The 17,815-nt window shown below is 39.9% G+C and overlaps 1 protein-coding gene across 27 annotated transcripts in view; it reads right to left on the reverse strand.

Annotated features, from left to right (window-relative positions):
* The window catches only part of PBRM1 (polybromo 1), a 105,806-nt gene that overhangs the window by 32,480 nt on the left and 55,511 nt on the right, over positions 1–17,815 (reverse strand). For all 27 annotated transcript variants that reach the window (XM_036994795.2, XM_036994794.2, XM_036994792.2 and 24 more), the window contains 4 exons: positions 12,584–12,860; positions 9,838–9,943; positions 7,554–8,196; positions 5,669–5,880 (listed from right to left, as the gene is read on the reverse strand). In XM_036994795.2, coding sequence (XP_036850690.2) covers positions 5,669–5,880; positions 7,554–8,196; positions 9,838–9,943; positions 12,584–12,860 — 1,238 coding nt within the window. The remainder of the gene's footprint in view (positions 1–5,668; positions 5,881–7,553; positions 8,197–9,837; positions 9,944–12,583; positions 12,861–17,815) is intronic.

The raw sequence follows: 17,815 nt of genomic DNA on the forward strand, positions 1-17,815 counted from the left end.
GCCTGGGTTGCCTTCAGCAGATTGTTGGCAGAGAAACGGATATTGATGGCTCGGCAGCTGAAGGTTCAGAAGGAATGAAGGACATGCCACTAGCAAGTGGCAGGAGGGGACCCTTGCTGTAAGCGACAGAAGCTCAGCAGGACTGTGTCCTGCCACTCTTTGAATTTTGGGCCTCCGGGGCTCATCTTTGTTGTCATTCTACTTCCTTAAAGATTTTGTAAACTTATCTTCTAATCCTTCTCAAAGTCTTTCCTTTTTTCTTTCTTTTTTTTTTTTTTAAACTGAGAGCAGATAGTGTTTTTTTTTTCCAGAAGAGCAAGGCAGAGGCTTTTATTTAGAGAGAAAGTGAGAGGACAGAGCTCTTGGCTCAGGCCAGGAGGGGACAAGAGAGTCCCTAGTCTTTCCTTTCTTTACCTAAAAAAAATTTCTTATTAAATGAATTTGACACATAACATTGTATAGATTTAAGGTGTGTTAAGTGTTACTTTGACACATTTTATATATTGTTGCCAATGCAGCGACACTTACCCCATACATCACTGCGGCCACCGCTGTGCCCACACACACTGTACTGCCCATTAGAGCTCTACAGCTTATTTACTGCCTGTTGTGAGTTTGTACCGTAGACACTATCAATCTTATGCCCCATCCCTTCTGCTACCATTTTTTAACAGCTTTATTGAGATGCAATTCACACACCATGCGATTCACTTATTTAAAGTGTACAATTCCATGGTTTTTGGTATGTTTAAAAAATTATATCATAAAATTTGCCATTTCTGACCATTTTTAAATGTATGATTCAGTGGCATTAATTACATCCACATTGTTGTGCACCCATAACCACTGTCTATTTCCAAAACTTTACCTTTACTCCAAACAGAAACTCTGTCACCATTAAGCAGTAACTCCTCATCTCTCCACACTCCCCAGCCCCCCACCCCTGGTCACCTCTAATCTACTTTCTGTCTCTATGAATTTGCAGTTCTAGGTACTTCATGTAAGTGGCATCACACAACACCTGTCCTCTGGTGTATGGCCTACTTCAGCGAGTAGTTTCCAAGGTTCATCCATCTACAGCACACGCCAGAACTTCACTCCTTTCTATGGCTGAATAATAGTCTATTGTATGTATATACCCCATTTTGTTTTATCTATTCACCTGTCGATGGACACCTGGGTTGTGTCTGCCTTTTGGCTGTTACCCGAGTTCTGGAGTCCTGCTTTCTTTCAGTCCCTTTGCACACTGGCTCAGGAGCAGAACTAGTAATCATTTGGTAATTCAATGTGTAGCCAGCCATTCAAGGCACTGCCAAACTATCTTCCACAGTGGCTGCACTTTACATTCCCACCAGTAATGAATGAAGGTTCCAATTTCTCTATATCTTCAACACTTATTATTTACCCCCACCCTTTTATTTTTATAACAGTCTTCCGAAAGGGTATGAAATATTTCACTGTAGTTTAATTTGCATTTCCCTGATTAATGACATTGAGCACTTTTTCATGTGCTTATGGTCATTTGTATAATTTCTTTGTCAATATGTCTAGTCAAATCCTCTGCCCATTTTTGGATTGTGTCATTTTGTTGTTGAATTCTTTATATATTCTGGATACTAAATCTTCATCAGATACATATGATTTCTCAATATTTTCTCTCATTCTCTGGGTTTGCCATATTTTTAACTTCCAGGAAATTTTCTGTTTTGTGAATGTCCATTTATTTATGGCCTTCTGCTCATGTTTTATGGATGCAGACAATTGTCATCTCTGAATGTTTAAATTCTAGTTTAGTTGATTTTCTTTTAAAACTTTTCTCCTGCTGTCTTCACTTGTTTTGTTTCCTCCAAGGTCCAAATTTTCTTTTTTTTTGTTTCTGTCTTACATCTTAAGAGATTTTCCTTAAATATTTGGTCCTATTTAAGTAAATACCTGCCCCTATTTAAAAGTGAAATGCTAAAAAAAAGCTGAGTAGAAGCTCTTTATGCATGTGGAGACTCAAGGACTTCCTTGGGGGCCTCCAGATGTTATTATCTTTAATTTTCCCCCATTGCCTGGGGGCCATTACTCAAGAGAAAAGGCTCCTGTCTCGGAACTACAAGCCTTCCTGGCAGCACAGGAGTGCACAGGGCCAGGGGGTCACACTCTCCATTGGAAATCCTGCCGCAACCTCCTCCCTCTTCAGAGTAGGCCTCCTCTTCCCCGAGGTCTCCTGGTGGCTCTGCCTCTAGACTCTAGGAGAAACAGCCACAGAGGAAGGGCTGGAGAGAGACGGAGGTCCAGGTCCACCTCCTTTAAATTTAGACTTAACTGATCCTGTTTTCAGCCCCATGTGGACCTCCGTTGTCGTAAATACCTAACATTCTATTCCCTGCGCAGTTCTAGACAGGAATGAACACGCATCACATCTATCGATTTTCTAGCTTCCAAATATTAATTGCCATTGTGTCCCATTCATTGTTTCCGTTTCTTTTTTTGAGGGAGGGGAATGTTTTTGCATTTATGTGTTTTATTTTAAAATCCCCTTTCCATCCTTTTAGAGGTATTTTGGGAAGGAGTAGCAACAGGCATTTGCATATCATCTGAAAGTCCTTTCCCTTGTTCCTTTGCTTATTTAACCCTCCCTCTGTGAGCAGTTAGCTCTGGCACTTAATATAAAAACAAGTGATGTGAGGCCCTCTAGTTTCCCTTAATATCCATCAATTATTGAGAAACCTGTTATGGCTTAAAAACAGAAAGGGTGAGTGACAAACACGACCACTATCCTACCTTCCGGTGCTATGCTGTCTGTTGGCATTCCTAAAGTAAGCTGCCAAGGGTGATCGGAAGCAGATGTGTTCTCTCCTAGCTGCAAACAAGCAACCAGAGTAGCCCTGGGAGGCTCCTGCTTCTAGCACCCCGGCTCAGTGCTTCCCATGCTCACTTCACGGTCTACGGCAAAGCATCACTTCTCAATTACTTTAACCACATTGCTGGGAAATGTGGGCTCTGAGTTAGTGCAAGAAAAGGGTATTCACAGGGCTGCTGTGAGCGCCTCGGAGAGCGGCTCTGGCACAGGGCTGCCTTTCCTGCACTCAGCAGTGGCCCGCAGTTCATGAGGCTGGCACCACTGTAACAGATGACATGCTCACATGTCATCGCTGATCCAGAAGTTCCTGTTCTCCCACTCATTACAGCAGAGGGCTCGGAGCTGCAACTCCCAGACTTAGGTGTGCGTCAGAACCACCCACAGGACTTGTTAAAACAGACTGCTGGCTCTCACCCTCAGTGTTTCTGCGCTGGCTCGTCTGGAGCGGGACAGAGCATCTGGGTTTCTCACCAGTTCTCAGGCAGTGATGCTGCCTGCCCACAGGCCACACTTTGAGAACTGACATAGAGTAAATCAAGGGGCAGAAGTCATTAATATTGTATTGCCAAGGAAAGTGTCAGCTAAGTTAAAAAAAAATTCCCTGTATACAAGATTGTGTCACTAGAAACATGGGTGGTTCCAAATGTCACACCCGGTATCACACTGGCGTTTCCTGTTCTATCTTTCACTGCTTTCTGTTCTGATCTTTATTATTTCCTCTACTTACTTCGGGTTTTATTTAATCTTCTTTCTCTTTTTGAGGTGGCAGCATGGATTTAGTTCAGATTTTTTTTTTCTAATATATGTGCTTAAAGCTATAAATTTCCTTCTAATAACCATATTAGCTATATCCCATATGTTTTAATAATATGTTGTGTTTTCATTTTCATTCAGTTCAAGATTTTTCTAACTGCCTCTGTGATGTCTTCTTTGACCCACTGGTTATTTAGAAGTGTACTGCTTAACTTCCAAATATTTTGGGATCTTCCAGATTTCTTTCTGTTCATTTCTTACCCAATCCTGTTGTGTTCAGAGAACAAACTTGGTATGATTTCATCCTTTTACATTTTTCAAACTTGTTTTATGACCTAGCATATGGCCCATCCTGATAATGCTCCACATGCACTTGACATGAATGCATTATTCTGCAGACACTGGGTGCAGCGTTTTACGTACGTCAGTTCAGTCAGGCAGGCTGATGGTCCTTGTCTGAGAGTCAGCTTGGCTGCTCTGAGAAAGGCTAGGTGGCTGTAACCACAAAACACTCATTTCCTACAGTTATGCAGGCGGAGAAGTCTATGATCATGGGGCCTGCAGACCTGGAATCTGGTGAGGGCCCATGCTGTGGTTCACGGACAGCTGTCAGCTGGCTCTGCGTCTTCTTATAATGGGGCTGTGGTATCACCCCATCCCAGTGTGGTGGCCCCACCCCCAGGTCCACATTCAAACCTATTACTTCTAAATACCAGCCCCCTGGAGATTAGGTTACAATGGGAGTTCTGGGGGACACATTCAGTCCATAGCAATGCTTCTCAAGTCTTGCAAATTTTTGCTAATTTTTATCTAGTTCATCTTTGAGTTGCTGAGAAAGGAGTACTGAGACAATAATGGTTGAATCATTTCTCTTCTTAATTCTGTCAGTTTTTGCTTCATGTATTTTGTGACTTCATTGTTAGGCGCATATATTTATAAATATTGTATGTTCCCAATGTCTTGACCCTTTTAACATTATGAGATGTCTCTCTTCATTTCTAAGTAATATTTCTTCTCTTAAAGTCTATTTGTCTGATATTAATTCAGCTACTCCAGCTCCAACATGGCTACTATTTGCATGGCATCTTTTCTCTTCCTTTTCCTTTCAATCCATTCGTGTCTTTGAATTTAAAATGAGTCTCTTCTAGACAGCATATAGTTGGATCTTTTTAAATTCAGTCTCATAATCTATGCATTTAATTGGAACAGTCAGTCTGTTTGTAGTATGTAATGTAATTATTGATATGACTGACTTCAAGCCTACCTTTTTGCTGTTTGTTTCTTATGTCTTTTTGTCCCTCTTTTCCTCCTTTACTGCCTTCTTTAGTGTTAAGCAAGTATTTCTGGTGTATCATTTTAGTTCCTGTGTTGGCTTCTTTTTTTGCTATTTGTTTTTAGTGGCATTACAATATGCATTTTATTTATTTATTTATTTATTTATTTTACAATATGCATTTTAACTCATTACCATCTACTTCAGGTTAATACTGACTTAATTTCATTAAATGTTGCAAGTTTATGCTAATGTATCTCCATTCTTATGAGCTATTACTGTCACATATATTACTTCTATAAATGTTATAAACCTAAAAATGGTGTAATTATTCCTTCAAACAATCTAATGTTTTTTAAAGAATTTAGGAGAAGAAAAGTGAAAAACGTACACAATGTTTCATGTTTTACCATGTCCATACTTTTCCGTCCACACGAGGAAAGCTATGCTACTGAACCAGGGCCAGAACTGGGTGGGCGCACCGTAGCAATGCTTTCTAGCCCCAGCTGGGCCCGAGGCTTTTCTCTACCAATTTCATTAGGAAGTATTAAGCCCTCACACTTGTGAATTAGTTGACTCTGTTCCCGAAATACTAGGATAACAGCTGTGTCAATGTAAATTCCAAACTTATCCAGTTTGGTGAACAAGTGGATAATGATAAAAACATTTCCATCTTACCATGTGTATTCTCGAAGAGTCAACACACTGTGTCTTCATTTACGCAAATGGGACTCTTCCACAGCTAGGACAGATTATAATGTTTCTTCCTATTTAACAAATGAAAAGAAACCAACCTCGTTTTTCTTCTTCTCGTTTTAGTTTATCTTCCTCTATTTCTTTTGGTAATTTTTCCTTTTTCTCTTTCTCCACATCATTATGTAAATGTTTCGTGGTGTAGCTGAGTGCTGGTGAAAGAAGGATCTCTCCATTTTTGCATAGTTCATCACGAATTTTGATAAAAAACTGCTGAAGTTCTACTGCATCCTCATATATTTCAGAATCTGTCCTGTAACGGCATCAAGAATATCACTGACTCACAAGATGCTTCTTTTAAACCCCTTATTATAGGTTAAATTTAAGTAAGTGCTTCGTTGATATGGAGTCGACCTAACAGTACTTCTGTACGGTTCTCAGAAGGGTACCCCACGAGGTCTGTTAGCACAGAACCAGAAGCACCCTTTCACCTTGGTGAGCCTCATGCCCACTAGTTTCCTCTTCTGAAAGGCTCCCTCCTTATACGGCTCATGTAAAAGGAAAGGCCTCATGCAGTTCCCTGGGGAGAAACACTGCCACATGCGCCAGCTGACTCTGGCAACAGAAGGGGGCTGCCGGAGTCACACACTTACACGAAGGGTCCTCACACGTGCAACACTTACTTGCATCTACTCTTTGGATTAATTTTTACCTTCTCTTAATTGAAGGACCAACACATTATATAAAGCATTAACAAAAGATGCAAGCCATGTCCACTTTCTATTTTTGGGATCCGTGTCATGGTTGCCTGCGCTGGCATTTGAACCTAAACTGCAAAGTCATGAGGGTCTCCATTAACGGTTACAGGCCTCAGAGGGAGTGTTCATTACAGTTTTCCAGAAATATCCCAACCACCAGACCTCCAGCTCAGGTCTCACATCCACAGCTATGCCCCATGACTGGTGTCTTGGTGACTAGCTCAGCAGCAGCCCTCTGCCGTGGAGAACAAGATGAGCTACCACACTGACCAGCTGTGTGGCTCCGGGTGCTTCATATGCCGACTGGGAAGATGATCACTTCCCTAAAATGCCTACTGGAAGGGTTAGAGATTCTCCACATAAAGGGCTTAGCACGGTGCTTTACAAGGAGCAGGGGCTTAACAAGAACAGTAAATGTTAGTGTTAATTTTTCTTTCAAGATCCAGAGCAGTGGCAGGCTTCACAGATTCCCAGCTCAGATTACCCCACACCTACTGCGTAAAGGTCTACCTCTCAGTGTGACAGAAGGTAAGCTCTAGGAAGGTGGAGCTGGTACTGTGAACTTTTTAGAGGACCCCAAGGCTCCAGGAGCACACAGAAGACGCACTGCAGTTGCTGAACGGAAACTCTTTCAACAACTGAGTGTTCTTTAGTTAGGTGGCAAAGACGCACCACAAAATTAGAAGGGAACTTAAGTTTGAAACTTAAATATGGTTACTTCTTTTAGAACATTTAAGGTCTGCAGAAGATACTAAAGAACTAATCCAGGGTTTAAAAAAAGAAAGAAGCCCTTTCAGGTACTTGAAACAGCCATTTTTTTAAGTTAGTCTAACCTCAGATCAGTACCTTAGAGCTATTTTAATTTATTTAAAGCATGCTTGGATTGACCTCATATTTTAAAAGAGAATCATGTTACTATTTCTAGTTACAGGTGTTTTATCCCTTAAAAAAACATGTCTGTGAAAGGCTGTATTTTATGAATTTATGCCTTTTAACAGATATTCAACTTTGTCTACTCCTCCTTTTCACTGGCCCTAATCTCATTGATTCAGTAATGAGCTTTTTCTCCCTCACAGTATACTTGCTTTCCACAAGTTTTAGCTAATTAGAATTTAAAATAGCGCCCCACCAACTGTAATCATGTACCTTAGCCAAAATAGTGCATCAAAGCAAAATTTTTTGCACTAAAGAGCATACATTCTCAAAAAGAAGTGGCTTTGGAACATACCTATTCATCCTCCTTGCCCTTTCCAGTACTTCAAACATATGCTCTTGAAATAAATCAAGCCGCCGGTAGCGATTACTTTCAACATTCTTCCTAATTATGTCAAAAGTAAGAGGAGGTTTGTTGGGAAAGCTGGGATCCACAGCAGGAATTTCAGCTAAGGAGTCACTGTAGCATCTTCCCTCATCATCCTGATGACTCATGACTGACACAAAAAGGTTGTGGATAAGCTCCTGAATCAGCAAGGTCACATTTGGGACATGAGAGTCCTCATCTCCCTCTAGGTCTCTCCGAGTTTCAAGCAGGACTTTGTGAAGGACGAGGGCATCTTTGTAGATCAAAGATTCAGGCTCATTGTACGTACAGGCATTGTTGAACATCATGACGAAGTCCTCAACCATGGAGTCTATATCTTGGTATTTGTTGGCCATCATGTGACTTCGGATTTTTTCCATGTCCATGGGTTTTTTAATGGTCAGATAGTAGTCAGGCAGTTCAGATCTGGAGGGAAGCCTCAGAAATATGGCACTGAGGCGGCGACCCCTTTTATCAGTATAGTTCTTTACAGCTTCATAGACTTCATTCAGTTTTTGCTGCATTGGAGTCATGTATTTTGATTTTTTAGGAGAAATGCCACTCTTCCTACCTAAAGGGAGAGAATCAATGTTAAATGGACAAAATGAAGTAAATCAATCCTTGCCAAGCTGAAATGTTATCTATCTAATCTTTAGTGTTAACTTGCTTTTACAAGAAATAAGGGTGGAAAAAATTAACTGACATCACAAGGAAGTGAACCAACTGGTCCAAAACTAGTAACTGATCAAGAAAGCGATCTAATTTCTACAGAGTCAACAGTATAAAAGTAAAAGAGCGAGGGGGGTTGTTCTAGGTTATGATTTTAAGGGCATAACAATCAAATGTAATATACAGAACTTAGACCCTGACTTGAAGAAACCAACTGTAAAAGTACATTTGTTAAGACAATCAGTAAAATTTGAAAATCTGTCAAGTAATAAAACAAGAAACCAAGAAATTGCTAATTTTGTTGGGTGTCATAATGACTTCACAGTTATTTATGAAAATATTTGCATATTTAGAGATGCCCATTGAACTAGGTAGAGATGAAATTATTTGATTGAATTTGCTTTAAAATATCTTAGAAAAAAAGGAGAAAAATGGATATAGGAAATAAGTATGGCTCAATCTTGATAAATAAAATGCAGAGGTAACAGATATACATAGGAGTTTATTGTACCATTCTTTTTATTTGCAAATGTTTGAAATTTTTCATGACCTAGAGAAATGAAAAGGAAATTAACATTACATGTTAAAATCTCCTTTCCCAAAACTACAAAAAAATGTATATTTATATATATTTAAATAGTGACTGTTAAATTCTCTATCTATCCATTCATCATCTATTGTTTGGTTCCTAACTCAATTTATGGAATTCTAGTTTTTAAAGGCATTGTGTCCCTAAAAAAGTAGAATAAAAGGTTCATTTCTGAGAACCTTCCATATGCTTTTACAATTCCATGAAAAGATAAATAAATGCCTTAACAAGAAGGAATCATCACTTAGCAATAAATTATATCCAAAGGTATTATTAAATTCAATCTATAGTCATTTCATGTAAAAAAAGCAGGGTCTGTTTTTCCCTTTGCAGCAAATATGGCTCTAATGAGGACCTGACACCTCTGTCATTTGCTTGGTGGTTATTTTATTTATATATTTTAAGTAAGGAAGAAACCTCTTGTTTAGCCCAATGGTATAACTTACTCTTATTGTCTTCTCTTCCCTCACAGCTTTTAATAAAACAACCAGCCACAGACCACATTCAAAAGATAGCTGAGTTGACTGACAGTACAGTGGCTGGACATCTCCAACTTCTCAAATTCTGTCAAGAAGGAGCTTCTGGGATTCATTTTTAATTCTAATAATCAGCAAACAAACAAACAAACGCACACACACACACAAATCGGCCACAAGACTCTTGCAGACATCATCATATGGAGAACAAAATAACATTTGCTATTTAACATTTACAAAATGTTCACTGCATTCAATAAATATAATAAAACCTTGGGCGTTATATTCTATTCTCCAAGGGCTTCCCACAAGTTTAACTACTTAAAATACAGAAGAGAGCATTTGGGAGGAGGGAAGAGCCTCCATGCAGGAGTGCAAGCTCAAATACATTGACCAATTCACTGAATATTATTTCAGTAAGTCAGTAATCCATCCCTGGTGGACTAAACCGAGTGACCAAAGTGTGAGGCTGCCTTACTCAGCTTGAGTTTGGGAGAAGCCACGTCGTCATCATCAGGCAGCGGGCCCAGCTCTTTCCTCTTATCCTTGAGTAACTTCTCAAGGATGTGTGCATCGTTGTACACCTGTATTCCATAAATATATTTACAATTATTTTCTAAAAAACTTTCAATTGAAGTGTAATATGCATCCATAAACAAGTCTGAAAAACACAGGTTCAGATAGCTGGGAACTAAGTTAGTGAAGCCTGAGAGCACCCAGAGCAACAAAAGCCCACCTTGTGGGCAGCCCAGGCTGCCGCCGACTGGCTTCGGTGGCTCTGGTGCACAGACACGCGCGCTCAAGTTTGAGAGCCCAGGAGAAGCACAGCAAGTGTTCACAGAAGTTCTGAAATGTGTTTACATGTCTTGTTTCTTTATAAATCTCTCTTCCACTGTACCCTCAAGGTTCTTAGCTTGATGGAAATTAAAAATATCTGATAATTTGGAGCAATATCTCCAATACTGTTAAACAGGACTTAACATCAGCCAAAGTTCACAATCTGGAATCTGATCTGTGAGCAGCAACAAGCCCTGCTTAGGCTCTCTCTGAAGACTGAGCCAAGGGTGGTAATGTATAGTCAAGAACATGGTTCTCACTTAATACTCTGTCCACAGGCTCTCTACTCCTTGACTGGTACCAGGGCAGCAGGGCCGAGGGGGTAAGTAACCTCTTTTCTTTGATCATCTCTCTTAAGGTGGTTTTCCCCTACCAAGGGCAGACCAAGAGTTCTATCGGGCAGTGACACTCAGGACGCTCAGGACGGTGCAAACCGCATGCTAGAGCCATTACTCTGACCACAAGCACCCTTGGAGCCTACTTAATTCTATATTCAAATGTGATACCAGAAGAAAGGAAATATAAGTGATTATATATATAGATATTTTTTCTGGGGGTTTTAAAGTAGATAAAGGAAACTTGAAATGATATAGGCACCCACACCCATGTTCACTGCAGCATTATTTACAATAGCCAAGAAATGCAAACAACTAAGATAAGAAAAAAATCCAGGAACAACATGCTCTGTAAACATTCACACAGGAATATTATTCAGCCATAAAGAAGAATGAAATCCTGCCACTGGTGACAACATGGATAGACCTTGAGGACATTATGCTAATTAAAGTCAGTCAGACAAGGAAAGCCAGATACCATATGATCTCACTTATATCTGGAATTAAAAAAAAAAAACACCCCAAAAACAAAAAAATCCAAACTCACAGAGAACAGATTGGTGAATGCCAGAGGCAGGATGTGGGGATGGGCAAAATGGAAGCACTGGGTCAAAAGGTAGAAATAAATAATTCACAGTTTTAAAACAAATAATTCACAGGGATATCATGTACAGCATAGTGACTATAGCTAGTAACACTGTATTGCATATTTGAAAGTTGCTAAAAGAGTAAATCTTAAAAGTTCTCATCACCAGAAAATACATTTTGTAACTATATATGGTGACAGATACTAACTAGACTTACTGTGTTGATCATTTTGCAATATATACAAAATATGGTTCAATAATACAATGTTAAAACTAATATAATGTTACGTTTCAACTGAAATTAATGTTACTGAAACTAATTGAAATAAAAATAATGTTATAGACCAAGTATACTTCAGTAAAAAAATAAAGTAGATAAAGGATGTGCATATGAAATAGAAAAAATAACAAAAGTAAGAATGGATCTTAGATAAACCGATAAAAAACTGAAAATTAAGATGTTTCATAACAAAATCAATTATTTAGAGGTACACTTAGGGGAATAACCTTCTTTTTATATATTCATACCATCTTAGGGACTACCCTTGAGAGATATGGCTGGCTATTGAGGACAGTAATAATGATGATAAAATATTTTAATGCCATTGGCTTTTCTTCAAGTGCTTATTCAATACCGGGCACTGTACTACATGCTCTGTATGCATATCTCATTTAAATCCTACAACAACCCTGATGCAAGTACTATTATTATTCCTAATTTACAGATGAGGAAATTGAGGCTCAGAAAAGATGTTACTTATATAGGGATTTACAGAGCAGGATTCAGATCTAGGATGGATGTCAGATTATAGAATATGAAAATTTAATCTTTATAATGTACTGCCCCCACTTCATTTATTTTTATTAAAGTATTATTGATATACACTCTTATGAGAGTTTCACATGAAAAATAATGTGGTTACTATATTCACCCATCTTATTGAGTTCCCCCCCATACCTCACTGCAGTCACTGTCCATCAGTGTAGTAGGATGCCAGAGTCACTATTTGCCTTCTCTGTGCTACACTGTCTTCCCCATGATCCCCCCCACACCATGTGTGCCAATCATAATGCCCCTCAGTCTCCTTCTCCTTCCCTCCCCACCTGCCCTCCTTCGCCCCTCCCCTTGGTAACGCTAGTCCCTCGGAGTGAGTCTGTGAGTCTGCTGTTTTGTTCCTTCAGTTTGCTTTGTCTCGTTACACTCCACAAATGAGGGACATGATTTGGTACTTGTCTTTCTCCGCCTGGCTTATTTCACTGGGCATAATATCCTCCAGTTCCATCCATGTTGTTGCAAATGGTAGGATTTGTTTCTTACGATACTGCCCCCCACTTTAAACAACTAAGGAAAGACAGTGTTAAGATAGTCACTGAGAATAAGGCCTCTAGATGTCTCTCTAAAAATGCATTACTCTCTGAGCACCCAGAGGAAGCCCGCCACCCTGGGCCTGCCCCACGTCCTTACCTGGGAGCCCTCCTCGTTGTAGTGCCTGGCATTCCGAAACATCAGCTTCATGTCTTCTATCATTCCCTCCTCCCCTGCGTATTTGTCATTGCGGATGTTATGCTCAATTATTTTTAAGTCCATTGGCTCCAAGATGATTTTATAATAATCAGGATAGTCTTTTTTGGATGGCTTAACCATAAATAAATCACAAAGTCTTCTGCCTGAACCTGGCTCACGAGCTTCAAGAACAACATTGAACAAGATTTTCATGCGCTGCTTTCTTATATTCTTTTTACTGTTGAGGAGGAGGCAGAAGGGGGAAAATGAGGACAGGTTCAGTTTTCTGTCTACAGGGAAGAATGTGAAACAATTTAATCTTGTGGGCAGGTGCTTCAGAATGATTATAATATACTGATTATATATGCTACCAACACAGTAAAAATGTTGGAAACTATAAGCAACTATTGGAAATTTCCAAAATAGCTAAAACATAATGACTCTGGCAGGAGCAGCCAGTGAACACCAGACAAACCTGTTTAGAATGTTTATGAAATTCAATGTTTGAAAAAAAATCTTGACTGACACCGGAAGAAAATGAAACTCTATTATCAACCAAAATATACTTTTTGTTTGAAGAAGAATAGAGCAAATGCAGAATAAAACTATGGATTCCCTATTGTTTCTAACAGTCTTCACTTCAAAAAAACAAAATGAAAAACCAAGAAGCCATACACACACAGACACACAAGCATTCCATCTCCTAAGACAGTTATTCTCAATACCTGCATATCCTGGGAACCAGAAAACAAAGGGAGGCTGTTTGCCAGACTCGTGTCTCTATAGTGGGTACAAGGCTTGCCTGCCTGTCTCCTGTCAGGGCAGTCCCTGCTCTCTCCCTCCAGCATCACCACCCCACAATCTCAATGTAGCTTAAAGACTAACAGGTCTGTGTTTCATCTGTGCTCTTGAGCAAATTTTCATCCTTGGTATGAATGAATCTCTGCCCTGTTCTCCAAATTTCCCCAGTGAGATGTGATGCTAAGAAACATGGGAATGGTATGAACAAAGCACCAGGGACCACAGATCAGGACCGTTTCCTAATTGTGAAGGAAACTGGCCCAGTAAACAACTTGCCCAAAGTGAACTGTTCAGTGAATTATTAGAAGAGGTATCTTCCAATATGACTCCTGGCCTACTGCTTGCATGTCTTTAGGACACTGATTAAAAATATTCTAGCCAGACTCAAACCAGCAGTCTCCAAGTCTCAGGCAGGTAACAGAAAGAAATGACTTAGGACTTAATTTCAATTTGACAAACACTTACTAAGATCCTATAATGTAGTACTTAGAAGTAAATCTTTTTATCTGTTTCTTATCTTATAAATGGAAGGAAATTCATTCCTGTACCAAACTATGTGGTGTGATGGGTCTCCTAGTTTAGTCCTCCAACTATTCACCCTACTGCTGGGTCATGAAGAAGCCAAAGGCCAGATGTTTTCTCTCCAAAGTTTTCTCTCCAAAATAAGCTTAAAAAAAAAAAAACTCAAATAAAGAATAATTAAGATAAGAGAAGAAATTATCCTTAAGTCAAGATTTTAAAATGCCTCAGAAACGCTGTCTTCCTAGCATCCTGGGGCCAAGGTAACCTGAATGTGACTCAGGCAGGAGGGACAAGGACCTGCTTCCTAGGGCTGAGACCGTCTCAGCGCCGTGTCTCTCTCATTCTGCTCGTTTCCCTTCCTGCCATTTTCTCCCCTCTCAGTGTTTCTGTGCCTCTCTGTAAAGCAAGTGATTGTCAGAGGACTGCAGTCGGGGAGGAGCTGTACCCAGTGGGAACTATTTCTCCAAACAGGCACCCTGGCTGAAGATGCGAGAAGGCGAGTTCACTCAGTGCTGGACTTTAGCAGGTGGACAAGGGGAGAACCTGGGACGAAGCTCCCAAACCACACAGCTCCCCATCGGGGCAGACTGGGACAGACGCCTAACCTTCAGGAAGTGTCCAAAGAAAAATTCAGAACCTTAATCTGAAATCACAGAAACCTAAACTTAAAACTACCATGTAAAAAAAAATCTATACTTAGAACTACCAAACTTCAGAAATGTTTTTTTTTTGGGTCTCACTTGGGGTTGAACTTCAAAAGGAAGACCCAGGAATTCAATTTTGAACCCTGAGCTTCACAGATCTCTTTAGTAGTCAATTCAAAGTGAAATCACCCCTGTTTCAGCAGTACCGAGGCCCTTACTGGACTGTGAGGCCAGGCTACTCCCTCCCTAGCTCGGGTGGGCCGTCCCGACCTCCAGGAGGCTTTTCCCTATGAAGCTACACATGCTCCAAACCGAGAGTGAGTCTGGGCAGATTTTCATGAGCTTTTTAAAGAGGAGGGAAAACTTTTAACCGAAATTTAGGGAAAAAGTCAACAAAGTAAAAGAAGGGTGATTGGTTCATTCTTCCAACTCCAGTAACTCTGATACTAGGCAGCTTTGAATGGGACATAACCAAAACATCAAACCTATCCATATTTAAGAAACTGTTCTAATAACTGAAATGTACTCTTTTAGGACTTGCAGTACTAACATTATATTTTCTCCATTTGCATCATTCTCTCTTTAAGTGGTTTCCATTCTCAAAGGCAAGTAAAAGTTTTATTATTAGGGTCATTTATGATCGTCTCTGAATAAATCCAGTTTTGTTATTTTGTTTACATTTTTCTTGATCCTTATTATGCCCATCCCTTTTCATCTAAAAGAATGACTGGTCCATCCCTTTTCATCTAAAAACCTCATAGCTAAACTTCACAATTTTTATAGTAAGTATTAGCTTGTGTGGCTGGTGTATTTGCTTTATCTTTTTCCAATTTGAATGCTGAGTTGCCTTATATTCATGACTTTTCAAAGTAACTTCAAGTACTTTTTGAAATGAGATGCCCTACATTACAAAAAGACAACTAGCACATTCCCCTATTTGAGACTTTCTGGTCACTGTTTTTAATGTTGCTTTGCTTTTCAGACTCTTCTCTATGCATCCTACTTCTCTTCCTCTCTCAGACCATTAACTGTGAACAGTTTTGTACTCTTCCCCATTTGGGGAAAGGTTCATAAAATTAAATCCCAGACCTGGTAACTAGCATACCCTTCTTTTTTTTAATCAGCACTTTAGAATACACTAAAGTAAAATACATCTTAGGGGAGTTCAAAACCAGGGCTGTTCTTTATTGTGCATTTAAGGTACCATACTTAAGGGGATGACAACTCAGATCTAGATATTGTAACAACTCCACAATTGTACAATTTTAGAATTTGAGATGGACTATAAAGGGTCCCGTGCTAATAATATATTACAGCAACTTTTCAATGAATGCAAGTCAAGTGTCTTGAGAAAAGCATACTTTTTCTAACTTGCATAAAGATTATGAGCTATAAGAGACTCTGTTCTGAATCCCTGATTCCCAACAGCACTAGGAGCACCATCCTCCTGACCCCCAACCCAGCCTGACACCCTTTCTGCTGCTCTTAATCAAACACCGAGTTTTAGAGGACCCGCACAGCCCTTGTATCCAGATCTGACCTCCCCTCTCCAGTTTTCACACCACAGTGCTAGTCCTAACCCTCATGCTTTGTGGCTACTTTCTCAAATGTCCTTATCATTATTTTCCTTCTGAAGCTGTTTTTTCTCATCTTTCTATCATTATTCTCATTTTGGATTATTTTCCTAAAATGGAGCCTTACAAGGTTCTTTTGAACATGAATCGAGATAATGGATGTCAAGGAAATTTGAAAATTGAAAAGCACTATACAAATATGGAAGCTATTATTTCTTATTATAGATTTCCATATTTGCATATATACAAAATTCCTATTTATAGTTATAGCTGACACTTCCACCGTGCGCCAGGGACTGTGCTAAGCACTGCATCTGCACTCTCATTTAATCCTGAAGCTCTGGAGAACCAGGTATGATGGTCACCCCAACCATGCAGATGTAAAAATGGAGGCTCCAAGAGGTCAAGGGAATGTGTACGGCCATTAAGCTGAGATGCAGGAACTGAGGCCTGAGCCAGCTGGCCGTCGTCAGGCTGCTTTTATCATGTCTCCCCCTTACCCAAGTCAGTGCTCCCCGACGGCCTCTCTAACGAAAGCAAACCCCGTTCACAGGCTTGAAGGTCTTGCAGCATTTAACCCCCTGGCCTGCCTGGGGTGTCAGTGGGTGCCTGCTGTGAAGCTGAGTGAACCCAAAGGTTCTTTCTTTTATTAGGTGTACTACATTCCATCTCCAGGTCTTCAAGGAATAAAACCTTTTAATTCACCTTTTCTAACGCATTTTCCCAGACTGTAAGATCTGACTAAAAACAAAATGAAATCCACTGAGCCTTAATATCAACAGGACTACTTCCAGAAAATTACTACATTTATTGAGTATTCACCGCATCCAGGTCAGGGCTTTACACACATGAACGAGTCAGGCCTTCACAGCAATCCTATGCGGGGACTGCCATTGACTCCTTTTTCAGATGAGGTAATTGCGATGAGGCTCAGATTGCAGAGCTGGTAAGAACAACGGGGCTGAATCTGAGCAGCCAAGCTCCGCACTTGGGGCTGTAACAGTACTCCAGGAGGCCCTGCATTTCTATTTCTACCACCACCCAGAGTGAGTGCCACACACTAGAGGGATAGAAAAGAAACGTAACCCATGGTCTTTTTCTTGAATTTACCATCTAGCCGAGAAATCTTTTCTTAAGAAAAAAGATTAGGAAGAAGATAATGCTAACACAGTAATTTTGGAGAGTGAACTACATCTGGTAGCAACATGGAGATAACTTTAGAACACCTGACTTGCAAGGAAAAGAATGACAGGAAATCTTATTTCCTAAAGCTATTTGGGCAGTCATGCAACATTTCTATACAACTATGCAGTCGTGTACCTTACATAATCATTTTACTACAGTGCTCCCATATTATTTGTTTCAACCTGCCTCTTTTCCTAGCCAGTATGTTCCATGTAGGTAGAAGTGATGACTAACATTCTCCTTTACGACCTATAAGAGCAGAGTCTGGTGTTCTGCAAGCAATGGACACTCCATGAATGGCAGATGGCAGAGGTGAAAATAAAAGCAGCACGCAGTAACTACTAGGACTATACCAGGGCAACTCAGGCTATTTTAAAATCACAAATAACATGCAACAGAATGGATATTTTTGAAGAAATAAAACATGGACAAGATCAGAGACTGAAGTAATGTATTCATGCTTGAGA

This window comes from Manis javanica, chromosome 3, assembly GCF_040802235.1.
Source record: "Manis javanica isolate MJ-LG chromosome 3, MJ_LKY, whole genome shotgun sequence".
Taxonomy (NCBI): Eukaryota; Metazoa; Chordata; class Mammalia; order Pholidota; family Manidae; genus Manis; species Manis javanica.